The sequence below is a fragment of the Hyla sarda genome, chromosome 9 (assembly GCF_029499605.1).
Source record: "Hyla sarda isolate aHylSar1 chromosome 9, aHylSar1.hap1, whole genome shotgun sequence".
In the NCBI taxonomy this organism is placed as follows: Eukaryota; Metazoa; Chordata; class Amphibia; order Anura; family Hylidae; genus Hyla; species Hyla sarda.
In genome coordinates, this window is record NC_079197.1 from 67,891,254 (window position 1) to 67,904,531 (window position 13,278).

General features: G+C 41.7%; 1 protein-coding gene across 7 annotated transcripts in view; it reads right to left on the bottom strand.

The window, feature by feature from the left end:
• The window catches only part of NOX1 (NADPH oxidase 1), a 182,202-nt gene that overhangs the window by 12,651 nt on the left and 156,273 nt on the right, over positions 1-13,278 (bottom strand). For all 7 annotated transcript variants that reach the window (XM_056541281.1, XM_056541279.1, XM_056541285.1 and 4 more), the window contains one exon: positions 8,151-8,297. In XM_056541281.1, coding sequence (XP_056397256.1) covers positions 8,151-8,297 — 147 coding nt within the window. The remainder of the gene's footprint in view (positions 1-8,150; positions 8,298-13,278) is intronic.

Below are 13,278 nucleotides of genomic sequence, written 5' to 3' on the forward strand. Positions count from 1 at the left end.
TATTTTATTTACATAGTTATTTTATTTACATCGTTTTTTTAATGGGAAGGGGGTTAAATCACATTTATTAACTTTTTTATTTTGCTATGTTCTAGCCCCCCAGGCAGTACATTGATTGCCAGCACTGACCAATGCTATGCCATAGCTTTGCATTGATCAGTCTTATCAACGGTCGATTGCTCAAGCCTGGATCTCAAGCTTGGAGCAATCAATCGCCGATCGGACGCCAAGGAGGCAGGTAAGGAACCCTCCTAATGCATTCTAGCTGTTTCACCGCAGTGGTCCCGATCAGCCACTGGGATCAGGAATGCTTTTTTTTTTACTTTAGACGTGGCGATCAAAAGTTGATTGCCGCGTCTAAAGGGTTAATAGCGCATGTCACCGCGATTGGTGACATCCGCTATTAGCCACGGGTCCCGGGCTACCTTTAGCCGTTGGGACAGACCCGATGTGACCCCACGTTATATCGCGTGAGCGGGCGCAGGACGTATAGGTACACCCTGCGTCCTTAAGATGTTAATCATTACTAATAAATCTGCATATTTTAGAATACCTGTGTATTCTTTTATGAAATTGCAAAAAATACCTCCTAGAACTAAACAATTCTGAGTAAACTGTCCCAGAGACAAGGATTGTAAGGTTTATATTTTTTTTCAGCAATTCATATGTTCACATATTTTACATTTTTGGTGACCATAGGTCATTTTTTTGCGCCACCAATTTTATTTTGTAATGACATTAAGTATTTCACCACAAAATATATGGTAAAACCCCAAAAAATTATTTGTAGGGCAAAACTGAAAAAAAAAAACATGTCATTTTGTAACTTTTGGAGGCTTTAAAGGGGTACTCCGCCCCTAGACATCTTATCCTTTGGATAGGGGATAAGATGTCAGATCGCCGCCGTGCCGCTGCTGGGGATCCCCGGGATCCCCGCTGCAGCACCGCGCTATCATTACAGCACAGAGCGAGTTCGCTCTGTGCGTAATGACGAGCGATACAGGGGACGGAGCCGCATGACGTCATAGCTCCGCCCTTCGTGACATCACGGCCCGTCCCCTTAATGCAAGTCTATGGCAGGGGGCGTGACGACCACCGCGCCCCCTCCCATAGACTTGTATTGAAAGGGGCGGGCCGTGACATCACGAGGAGCGGAGCCGTGACGTAACGATGCTCCGGCCCCTGTATTGCACGTCATTACGTGCAGAGCGAACTCGCTCTGTGCTGTAATGATAGTGCAGTGCCGCAGCGGGGATCCCGGGGCTCCCCAGCAGCGGCACCGCGGCGATCTGGCATCTTATCCCCTATCCTTTGGATTGGGGATAAGATGTCTAGGGGCGGAGTACCCCTTTAAATTCCACGCAGTGCACTTTTCTGTAAAATGACACATTATATTTATTTTGTAGGTCTGTACAATTAAAATGATACCCAACTTAGGCTGGGTTCACACCACGTTATGTTAAATACGGTTCCCGTATACGGCTGGGAGGAGGGGGCGGGGCTTAATTGCGGCGCCCGCACTCAGCCGTATTCGGCAACCGTATTTAATGCATGTCCATGAGCTGACCGGAGTGAACCGCAGCCTCCGGTCGGCTTAGTTTTCGGACGTAAGCAGTTTCCCGACCGTAGCCAAAAACGCGGTCGACCACGCTGCGATTAAGCCCCGCCCCCCTCCTCCCAGCCGTATACGGGAACCGTATTTAACAAAACGTGGTGTGAACCCAGCCTTATATAGGTTTGATTTGTTTAACTTTTTTCAAAAAATTATAACTTTTTGTACAAAAATTTGTATGTTTAATATTGTCCTCTTCTGACCTCTATAACTTTAAAATTTTTAAGTATATAGGGGTGTGTGAAGGCTCATTTTTTGCACCGTGATCTGTAGTTTTTATCGGTACCATTTTTGTTTTGATGGGACTTTTTGATCATAAATTTTTTTAGGGCGCACAAAGTGACCAAAAATACACAATTCTGGACGTTGATATTTGTTTACGTATACACCATTGACCCAGCGGTTAAAGCACATTATATTGCAACAGGATTGGTGATGTTGTCTGAAAATATAGGAAAAACCTAAGGAAAGTTTGAAAATGTTTTTAAATTTTGAATTTTTTTTGTATAATTCTGGCTTCAGATTCAGCTTCTGACATGCTTGAAATTGAAGATACTCTTTTCTGTCATGATGAAGTCAATATTTTAAATGTTGGGAGTAGCAATAGTTCTAGTCTGCCAAGCAAATATGTCAAGGATTGTGTCAAGGGTTATTATTTTTAGTCAAATTATTTTTAGTCAAATATAGGCAATGAAATGATCCCTTTTTTTCGGGATCATAGGTTGTGTATGCGTAGGCCTGGTTGAAACTACCAGCAGCAAGGGTGATGGCGGACTAGAGGAACTGGTAGTAGCCAATGGACAGTGGGAGGTAGACACATTTGTTTTGAGTTCAACTTTGCAAGGTGGCCAAGGCCTGGCTGGAGGTAGTAGCAGCATCAAGGGTGATGGTGGACTAGAGGGACTGAAGCAAAAGTTATGTTGCATGCCGCCTGCTGCTGGCCCGCAAACTCCACTCTCTTCCTCTTCTAAATGTTGCTGCTGACCAGCTCCAAGCCCCAGAACAAAATCCCACCAAAACCAGAATGTATGCAACTATCATAGCTGTTGAGGGAGTTCCCAAGGCATATAAGATGAGGGGACAGTTGCCCTTCCCACATATCTGCATTATTTGTTCTTGGGGATATAGGTTGCCTACAGATGTGTCCATCAGTGGCTTTTCCGGCTTTTCCTTGCAGACATATGTACCTGCTTGGGCCCTTGCTGCAGCCATAATTATTTACTGTATTAATATACTGAATCTATTCCACCCCAGAAAGCAGGAGAATGCAGCATGGAGATGGAGTTCCAGAAGCTGTAATTCTAATCTTCCCCTGGCCATATATATTAAATAAATTAAATCTATTAAAACAAATCTATGTAATAAAGAATGTGTTGTAGAAACATATAGCGCCCTGACAAATGGGGAGGAAGGGTTTAAGACACTCTCAGTTTTTATTTCACCAATTGTGTAGCAAATCTTCACATTTATTGAGGGGTAACAAGGCCATGAAAACAGAGGAGCGGAGGAATGGGACGATGACCGTTTCGCAGGTACTTCCTGCTTCAACTGGTCCCTACCAGTTGAAGGCAAGAAGTACCTGCGAAACGGTCGTCATTCGGTTCCTCCTTGTTACCACACAATAAAAGAATGTGAAGATTTACTACACAATACGTGATTTCTGTCGCCTGCTTTCTATCTGCTTGCATTGACTTCTCCTTGTGGCGACTGAGCACCCTTATCTAGTAACATAGTTCATAAGGTTGAAAAAAGACCAGAGTCCATCAAGTTCAACCTATAACACTAATAAGTCCCTATTGAGTTGAGTTGATCCAGAGGAAGGCAAAAAACCCTCATATTAGAGGTAAAAATTGCTTCCCGACTCCAAATATGGCAGTCAGAATAAATCCTTGGATCAACCTTCTGTCCCTATAAATCTAGTATACATAACCAGCAATGTTATTACTCTCCAAAAATGCATCCAGACCCTTTTTGAACTCTATTACAGAGTTCACCATGACCACCTCCTCCGGGAGAGAATTCCACAGTCTCACTGCTCTTACAATAAAGAACTCCCGTCTGTGCTGGTGGGACCTTCTTTCCTCTTGACGCAGAGGATGCCCCCTTGTTATTGATACATTCCTGGGTATAAATAGATCATGGGAGAGATCTCTGTACTGTCCCCTGATATATTTATACATAGTTATTAGGTCTCCCCTAAGCCTTCTTTTTTCTAAACTAAATAACCCTAATTCTGATTCCTCCCATTTCCCGTATTACTCTGGTTGCCCGCCTTTGAACCCTCTCCAGCTCCACTATATCTTTCTTGTACACTGGTGCCCAGTACTGTACACAGTATTCTATGTGTGGTCTGACTAGTGATTTGTACAGCGGTAGAATTATTTCCTTGTCGTGGGCATCTATGCCCCTATTGATGCACCCCATGATTTTATTAGCCTTGGCAGCAGCTGCCCGATACTGGTCACTACAGGTAAATTTACTGTTAACTAAGACTCCTAAGTCCTTTTCCATGTCAGTCGTCCCAAGTGTTCTCCCATTTAATACATAATCCCAGCCTGGATTTTTCTTCCCCATGTGCATTACCTTACATTTATCAGTGTTGAACCTCATCTGCCATTTCCCAGCCCAAACCTCCAACCTATCCAGATCCATTTGTAACAGTGCACTGTCCTCTATAGTGTTTACCGCTTTACAGAGTTTAGTGTCATCTGCAAAGATTGCAACTTTACTATTCAACCCCTCTGCAAGGTCATTAATGAATATATTATATAGGACAGGACCCAAGACGGACCCCTGTGGTACCCCACTAGTAACAGTCATCCAATCAGAATAAGTACCATTAATAACCACCCTCTGTTTCATATCATTGAGCCAGTTACTTACCCACTTGCACACATTCTCCCCCAGCCCAAACCTTCTCATTTTATGCACCAACCTTTTATGTGGAACCGTATCAAATGCTTTGGAAAAATCCAGATATACGACATCCAGCGATTGCCCCTGGTCCAGTCTGGAGCTCACCTCTTCCATGGCACCACATTTGCCATGCGCCAGTCCTGGGGAACAGTCCCTGTCACTATAGAGGCCCTGAATATTAAAAATAGGGGTCTGTCTATTACATTACTTAATTCCTTTAGAACACAGGGGTGAATGCCATCTGGACCTGATGATTTGTCTGTTTAGATTTTTTGTAGGTGGCACTGTACTTCTTCCTGGGTTAGAGAGGTGACCTGTACTGGGGAGTTTACCTTATCACACTGTATTTCACCTGGCATTTCATTTTCCTCAGTAAATACAGTGGAGAAGAATTTGTTTAATATATTTGCTCTTTCCTGATCCCCGTTTATAATTTCTTCCTCATCATTTTTTAAAGGGCCAACACTTTCATTTTTGACCTTTTTGTTATTTATATAGTTAAAGAACATTTTGGGGTTAGTTTTACTCTCTTTGGCAATGAGTCTTTCTGTCTCTATTTTTGCGTCTTTTATCTGTTTTGTTTTTTTTACATATTTTACATTTTTCTCTATAGCTTTTTAATGATTCTTCACTGCTGTCCTGTTTTAGTAATTTAAATGCTTTTTTTTTGTCATTTTTTGCCCCCTTAACATTTTTATTCATCCATATTGGTTTTCTTTTATTTCTGACCCTTTTATTCCCATAAGGTATATACATCTTACAGTGATAATTTTAGATATTTATAAAAGTCTCCCACTTAGTGTCAGTATTGTTCTTTTTGAGGATATTATCCCATTTTATATTGTTAAGGGCTTCTCTGAGTTGATCGAACTTTTCCTTACGTTCATTGTTTTTGTGGCCCCTCGAGAGATTCCCTTATTGAAGAACAAGTTATAATGTATTATATTATGATCACTATTTCCTAGGTGTCCATCTACTTGCACATTAATTACTCTGTCAGGTACGTTGGTTAATATTAAGTCTAGTAAGGCATCCCCTCTGGTAGGGCCCTGCACCATTTGGGACAGATAATTGTCTTTAGTTATAGTCAGAAACCTGTTTCCTTTATGTGATTCACAGGTCTCAGTCTCCCAGTTTATATCAGGATAGTTAAAGTCCCCCATTATTATCACATCATTTTGATTTGCTGCCTTGTTTATTTGCCTCAATAATTGATCTTCTGGCTCTTCCATTATGTTTGGTGGCTTGTAGCAAACCCCTATCAGAATTTTTTTGTTTTTATCTCCATATATTTCTACCCATAGTGACTCCACATTATTGTTTCCCTCCCAAATATCCTCCAGCAGTGCAGCCTTCAAATTGGACTTTACATAAAGACAGACTCCTCCCCCTTTCCGTTTTGTCTGATCCTTCCTGAATAGACTATAACCCTGTATGTTGACCGCCCAGTCACAGCTATCGTCCAACCAAGTCTCTGTTATACCGACTATGTCATAATCCTCCTCCATAATCCAACTCCAGTTCGTCAGTTTTATTGGACAGACTTCTGGCATTAGTCAACATGCACTTCAATGATGTATGTTTTTTTTTCCTATGATGCCTATCCCTATTAACTATTCTAACCCCTCCCTCCTCTCCACCCCCAGGTACATTATTAAGTCGCCCCCCCCCCTCTATCTACGCTATCTTCCCCCTCTATGTTGTAGGTTCCCTCCCCCCCAGTCCCTAGTTTAAACATTCCTCGACCCTTCTAACCATCTTCTCCCCAAGCATAGCTGCACCCTCCCCATTGAGGTGCAGCCCGTCCCTACGGTAGAGCCGGTAACCGACAGCGAAGTCAGCCCAGTTCTCCATGAACCCAAACCCCTCCTTCCTACACCAGCTTCTGAGCCACTTGTTTACCTCCCTAATCTCCTGCTGCCTCTCTGGTGTGGCTCGTGGTACAGGTAATATTTCAGAAAATATTACCTTGGAGGTCCTTGCCTTAAGCTTGCAGCCTAAGTCCCTGAAATCATTTTTAAGGACACTCCACCTACCTCTTACTTTGTCATTGGTGCCAATATGTACCATGACTGCCGGGTCTTCTCCAGCCCCACCCAGCAACCTGTCAACCCGATCCACGATGTGCCGAACTTGAACACCAGGAAGATAACACACTGTTCGGCCATCCCGGTCTTTGTGACAGATCGCCCTGTCTGTCCCCCTAATAATTCAGTCCCCCACTACCAGTACCTGTCTGGCCTGCCCTGCACTCCTCCCTCCCTCCTTACTGGAGCAGACACCCCCATGGCGGTCAGAGGCAGAGTCCTGCTGCAGTAACGCTAGCTCTGAAATGGCATCCCCCTCATCTGCCAACCGGGCAAACTTGTTGGGGTGTGCCAGTTTAGGACTAGCCTCCCTGACATTTTTCCCTCTACCCCGTTTTCTAACTGTAACCCAGCTAATTGCCTGACTGTCCTGCACTTCCGTCCCACTATCCTCCCCCACCTCTACCCCAGAGAGTACCTTCTCACTGAGCAGGAGACTCCTCTCCGGGTTGTTAATGCATCTCAGTGTTGCCAGTTGCTCCTCTAGATCCTAGATCTGAGCTTCCAAATGAACAACTCGCACACATCACGCACAACAATATGCACCCTCAAACTGCTGTTCAAGGATTGCATACATTGTGCAAGATGCACACTGGACTGCCTTTTCCAACATGGAGGTCATACTAGATTTGGGGATAGCAAAAATTAACAGAAAAGAAAAAAGAAATCTAATATTTCAATTTAAACTTCCTGAATTTAAAGTCCCTTAATTTTAAGTCCCCTCACTTTTACACTCACTCACTTGTATACTTCACACTCTTGTATACAGACACACAATCGCTAGCTCAACAATCGCTTAGTGTACTTGCTTTTATATTTACCACAACCACAACCACCTATTGTGGATTACAGCTTGGGAGAGTTCTACAGCCATGTGCACGTGTGATTTCCTAGTACGGTTTTACGTTAGTGCCACCCTCCTTCTCTAAACTGAGTTTTTGTACAGTGTACTGTATAAAATTACTGTATGATAGAAACACATGCATTTCTTCTGTATTTTGGTCACTCCTCTGGCCTACAAATATTGATGCAATACTGGAGTGTGAAAATGAACTTAAAGCTTTGCAATTATCTCCAATTGTGTAAGTAACTGTTCTTGTCATGTTTAGGCCGTGTTTGCATCTCATTGCAGGACTCTGCCATCATTATGCATCAGAATACCATCAAAAAGGAATTCCAACATATGACCATGGCTTGCTCACAGCATAGTCACAGAGTTGAATAGATAAAATGTAGTCTATTTGTGATTATGATGGATCTGCTTCATGCCAGTATAACTTTTATTTGTAGTACACAATACTATGCTGTTGTGTTCTGCAAATAAAGCATATACTGCCATGAAACAGAGAGACTATCTTTGGTCTATTCAAACCTATGGTTTGAACCCTCTGCTCATACCAGCTCAAATAATATCCCAATGTAAACCACCAATGGAGCCCCAAAGCATGATGTGAATTAGACCTTAAATGTACCATGCTTGGCTACTTGAAAATAATATATAATATAATAGAGTTGAGATTGGACATGGCACATACTATGCTGCTATCCCAGCTGGTCAAAAAGAGTCGATAATTGAGAAATCCATCTTTTCCTGAGGTGATCATCTCCTGTTCCAGAGAACGCAGCAAATCAGCAAACCAAGCAAAAGCTCCAGTCTCCCGACAGATCCAATAGAAATAAATCTGCAGATGTAAAGTTAATATTTTCACTCTTCAGTCAAATAGCAGTTAACTTATACATGCTTAAAGGTAATATGTCATGCTTTACTAACCTACTGCATTAGGCCTGTAGATACGGTGATACTAGTGAAAATAGTCCCTGCCTTTGTTCCGGCAATAATCTTCTTTTTCTTGTAAGGCTAATGAGCAGCTTGGTGCATGGGGGGTGGGGTATATTCTCAAGCCCCGGTTTTCGGTTCCTGTCTCTGTGCTGAGACTCCTATGCTGCAGAAAGGAGCTCCATTCTATGGAATTATGCCTGTCCTCTGCTGTAAAACCTCTCTCACTAGAAGATAGATTTCACTTCATGCAGGCTGAGCATGTGAAGGAGAGGCATAATGCTGCAGAGTGGAGCTTCTTCCTTTAGCATAGGATCCTCAGCACAGGGGTAGAAAGCGCTTCTTATGGAGATTGAAAATGGACATCTCCAGGCACAAGGGCTTGGGCAGTCCCTCATTAGCATATTGAGAAAAAAAATATTGCCAGGACAAAGACATGGCTCAGGGATTGGTAAGAATAATTTTCATCAATATCACCCGCACTACAAGTCTATACCAATAGGTTAGTGCAGGTGATACTGATGACAGATTTCCATTAAGGCTGTGTTCACACTTTGTGGTTATGTTGTCACTTTCAAAAATTGTTACAAAATCTTCAAAGTTTCACTGTAGTTTCCAAAATTATGATAAAACCACATTTCAGGATATTAAGGCAAGGCTAGCTTTGGAACTGCAACACAATTGCAATGGTTGAACAGCTCAAAAAGCTACCCAGCAATATAACATATTTTCTGCATTGCTGCATTGTTATTTACAGTGCTTTAGTTCCTTTTTGTGCTTTTAGTTACATTAGATATTACCATAGTATTGACACCCTGCTTGTTTCACTGCCATGTGAACATTGGCTCAGTTAATATTACTAAAGATCTGACTTGATCTTAATATAAAATTATGTAGTTTACTTAAAGGCGTTGTACAATTTGCATAAAGGGTTACAAACATAAGCAGTTCATAATTTGTGGAGAAACTAGGCAGCAAGTGTTTAGAAGCGTACTTGTCATTTCAGTTGACTTTTCAGCAGAAGCTGCCCTGTGTGTATACATGAGAAGAAGCAATGTTTCTGGCCACGTTATAACTTTTATATGGGGTTACATGGCACATTTCTGCTTTGTGGGCTTCAATTCTAATTTCCAGTTTTCCCAGAGCTTCTTCCTCCTCCTCTCCATATACTTGTATTGCAGGCGAAAGAAGCATTTTTGTCTAAGATATGTTTCAAAGTTTCTTATATTCACTTGTACTATTTTTCTATGATGTGTTTGTTCAAATGACAGCACTTATTTAAGCACATCAATGCAACCATATTGTTTTATTGCTCCAATACATCTACAATAAAAAAGCATTTGGTGTCTATGCAGGATCAGTTTACAGTTTGCTTGATATCATATAGGTCTGCATAGCAGCTGTAGACAAAGAACTGTAGGATATTTTTAATATAGACTATATGCAAAGTTGCCTTATTTTTCATTTTAAATGCAACAGAGAAATAAATAAAATAAAAAAGTAGTAAAGGTGTACATATCCTTCTACTTTAGGTCTACCATAGGGGAAAGGAAGCAACACATTGCAACCATTGAAGCAATTGAATGTCCATGTACTGCACAAATGTGGCCAATCACCTAGGGCAATTAAAGGAGATATCACATGGATAAAAACATATCCCCTATCCACAGGATAGGGGATAAGCTATATATCGTGGGGGGTCCAAGTGCTGGCCCTCCCTGCTCTCCCCTGGAGCGGCGTGTCACAACCCCCATTGGAAGCGGGGGCTGCCACGCCCCCTCCGTATATCTCTATAGAAGAGCCGAAGATAAATGGAGGGGGCATGGCGGCCCCCACTACGGGTGGGGGTCATGATGTGCCGCTCCAAGGTAGAGCGAGGCTCCATACAGGAGAATGCTGGGGGCCGCAGCACTTGAACCGCCAGCGATCTAAAACCTATTCTGCGGATAGGGGATATGTTTTTCTGTTTATGTTAATTGTTGAACGTTCTTAATAAGGAAAATGAGTCTCCTATAACAGACAACTCCTTTAATGTCGAACAAGAATTGTGTATTGGGGTATATACTGTAGGGTTGCCTTGGCTATAAGTTTCCAAGTGTCTTTTACTTTGGTTTTAAGTCCAATTATTGGGTGAATGAGCACATTCATTTCCAATAGTCAGCCCATGTTAAAGGGGTACTCCACTCCCCAGCATTTGGAACATTTAGTTCCGAATGCTGGTGCAGTCTTCGGGTGTCACCACACCCCCATTGTGATTTCACGCTCTCTCAATGTAAGTCTATAGGAGGGGGCGTGACAGCTGTCACACCCGCCTCCAACCTTCAACAATTAACAAACAGAAAAGCAGCAGTTTTTTTCATTTTAAAACTTTAGTTTTTTCCTCCTCACCTTCTAACAATCATAACGCTTCCAATTTTCCACCTACAGACCCATATGAGGGTTTGTTTTTTGCACCACCAATTTTTCTTTGTAATTTCACCACAAAATCTATAGCGAAACCCCAAAAAAATATTTGTGGGGAATTTTGGAACTTTTGGGGGCTTCCGACTCTATGCAGAGCATTTTTTGGTAGATAAAAAAAGACACCTTATTTATATTCTGTAGGTCCATACGAATAAAATGACACCCAACATATATAGGTTTGATTTTGTTTTACTTCTGTTAGGAAGTTCTTTTCTGTCTGACCACAGTGCTCTCTGCTGACACCTCTGTCCATTTTAGAAACTGTCCAGAGTAGGAACAAATCCCCATAGCAAAACTTATCCTGCTCTGGACAGTTCCTGACATGGACAGTGGTGTCAGCAGAGAGCACTGTGGTCAGACAGAAGGGAGATTCAAAAAGAAAAGAACTTCCTATGGAGCATATAGCAGCTCATAACTACTGAAAGGATTAAGATTTTTTAATAGAAGTAATTTACAAATCTGTTAAACTTTCTGGCATCAGTTGATTTAAAAGAAAAAGTTTTCCAGCGGAGTACCCCTTTAACACCTTCGGGACCAAGGGTGTTCATTGCCGCGTCCAAAGTGAAAATAAATGATGCCCGGCAGCTCAGTCGGGCTGTTCGGGACCACTGCGACCCTACCTGCCTCCTCTCCGTCCAATCGGCGATCTGCTGCTCCATGCAGTAAACAAAAATAAACATATGTGGTATCGCCACATGCATAAATGTTCGAACTATAAAAATACAACTTTAATTAAACTGCACAGTCAATTGCGTATACGTAAAATAATTCCAAAGTCCAAAGTTGTGTATTTTTGTTCATTTTGTATACCCTAAAAAACTTATAAAAAGTGATCAAAAAGTCCCATCAAAACAAAAAATGGTACCGATAAAAACTTCAGACCATGGCACGAAAAATGAGCTCTCATACATCCCCGTATGCGGAAAAATCAAAATGTTATAGGGGTTAGAAGATGACAATTTTAAGCATGCTAATTTTGGTGCATGTTGTTATCATTTTTTTAACCCCTTAAGGACTCGGGGTTTTTCCGTTTTTGCATTTTAGTTTTTTCCTCATTACCTTTAAAAAATCATAACTCTTTCAATTTTGCACCTAAAAATCCATATGATGGCTTATTTTTTGCGCCACCAGTTCTACTTTGTAATGACATCAGTCATTTTACCCAAACATCTATGGCGAAACGGAAAAAAAAATAATTGTGAGACAAAATTGGAAAAAAAAAACGCCATTTTGTAACTTTTGGGGGCTTTCGTTTCTACACAGTAAATTTTTCGGTAAAAATGACACCTTATAAGTAGGGTATCATTTTAATCGTATGGACCTACAGAATAAAGATATCGGTTGGATTTTGTCGTTCTTCTGGAAAAAATCATAACTACATGCAGGAAAATTTATACGTTTAAAATAGTCATCTTCTGACCTCTATAACTTTTTTATTTTTCCGGGTATGGGGCAGTATGAGGGCTAATTTTTTGCACCGTGATCTGAAGTTTTTAGAGGTACCATTTTTGCATTGATAGGACTTATTGATCGCTTTTTATTCCTTTTTTCATGATATAAAAAGTGACCAAAAATTCACTATTTTGGACTTTGGAATTTTTTTGCTCGTACGCCATTTACCGTGCGGTTTAATTACCTATATATTTTTATAATTCGGACATTTCCACATGCGGTGATACCACATATGTTTATTTTTATTTACACTGTTTTTTTTTATGGTAAAAGGGCGGTGATTCAAACTTTTATTAGGTGAGGTGTTAAATGATCTTTATTCACTTTTTTTTGCAGTGTTATAGCTCCCATAGGGACCTATAACACTGCACACACTGATCTTTTACATTGATCACTGGTTTCTCATAGGAAACCAGTGATCGATGATTCTGCCGCTTGACTGCTCATGACTGGATCTCAGGCACTGAACAGTCATTCGGCGATCGGACACCAGGAGGCAAGGTAGGAGACCCTCCTCGTGTCCAGCAGCTGTTCTGGGCGCCATGATTTCGCCCTGGCGATCCCAAACAGCTCCCTGAGCTAACCGGCATGGTTTCACTTTCACTTTAGATGCGGCGTTCAACTTTGAACGCCACGTTTAAAGGGTTAATAGCGCGCCGCACTGCAATCAACTTATTCCCTTTCCACAGGATAGGTAAGTGTCTGATTATTTATTTCTATGGGAGTGCCAGAGATACCTGAGACGAGCACCTGGGTATCTTTGGTACTCCCTTAGAAATGAATGGATGATGTGGTGTCTGCAGCTTCAGAATGCATAGAGGGCTGGGACCTGTTCTGAACATCATGGGGGGTCCCAGTGGTCAGACATTTCACAGGATAGAGGATAATTTTTTTGGGCTAGACAACCCCTTTAACCCGATAACGACCATGGACATCTATACTCGTCCAATGGCCGTTACCGGGGTATGACG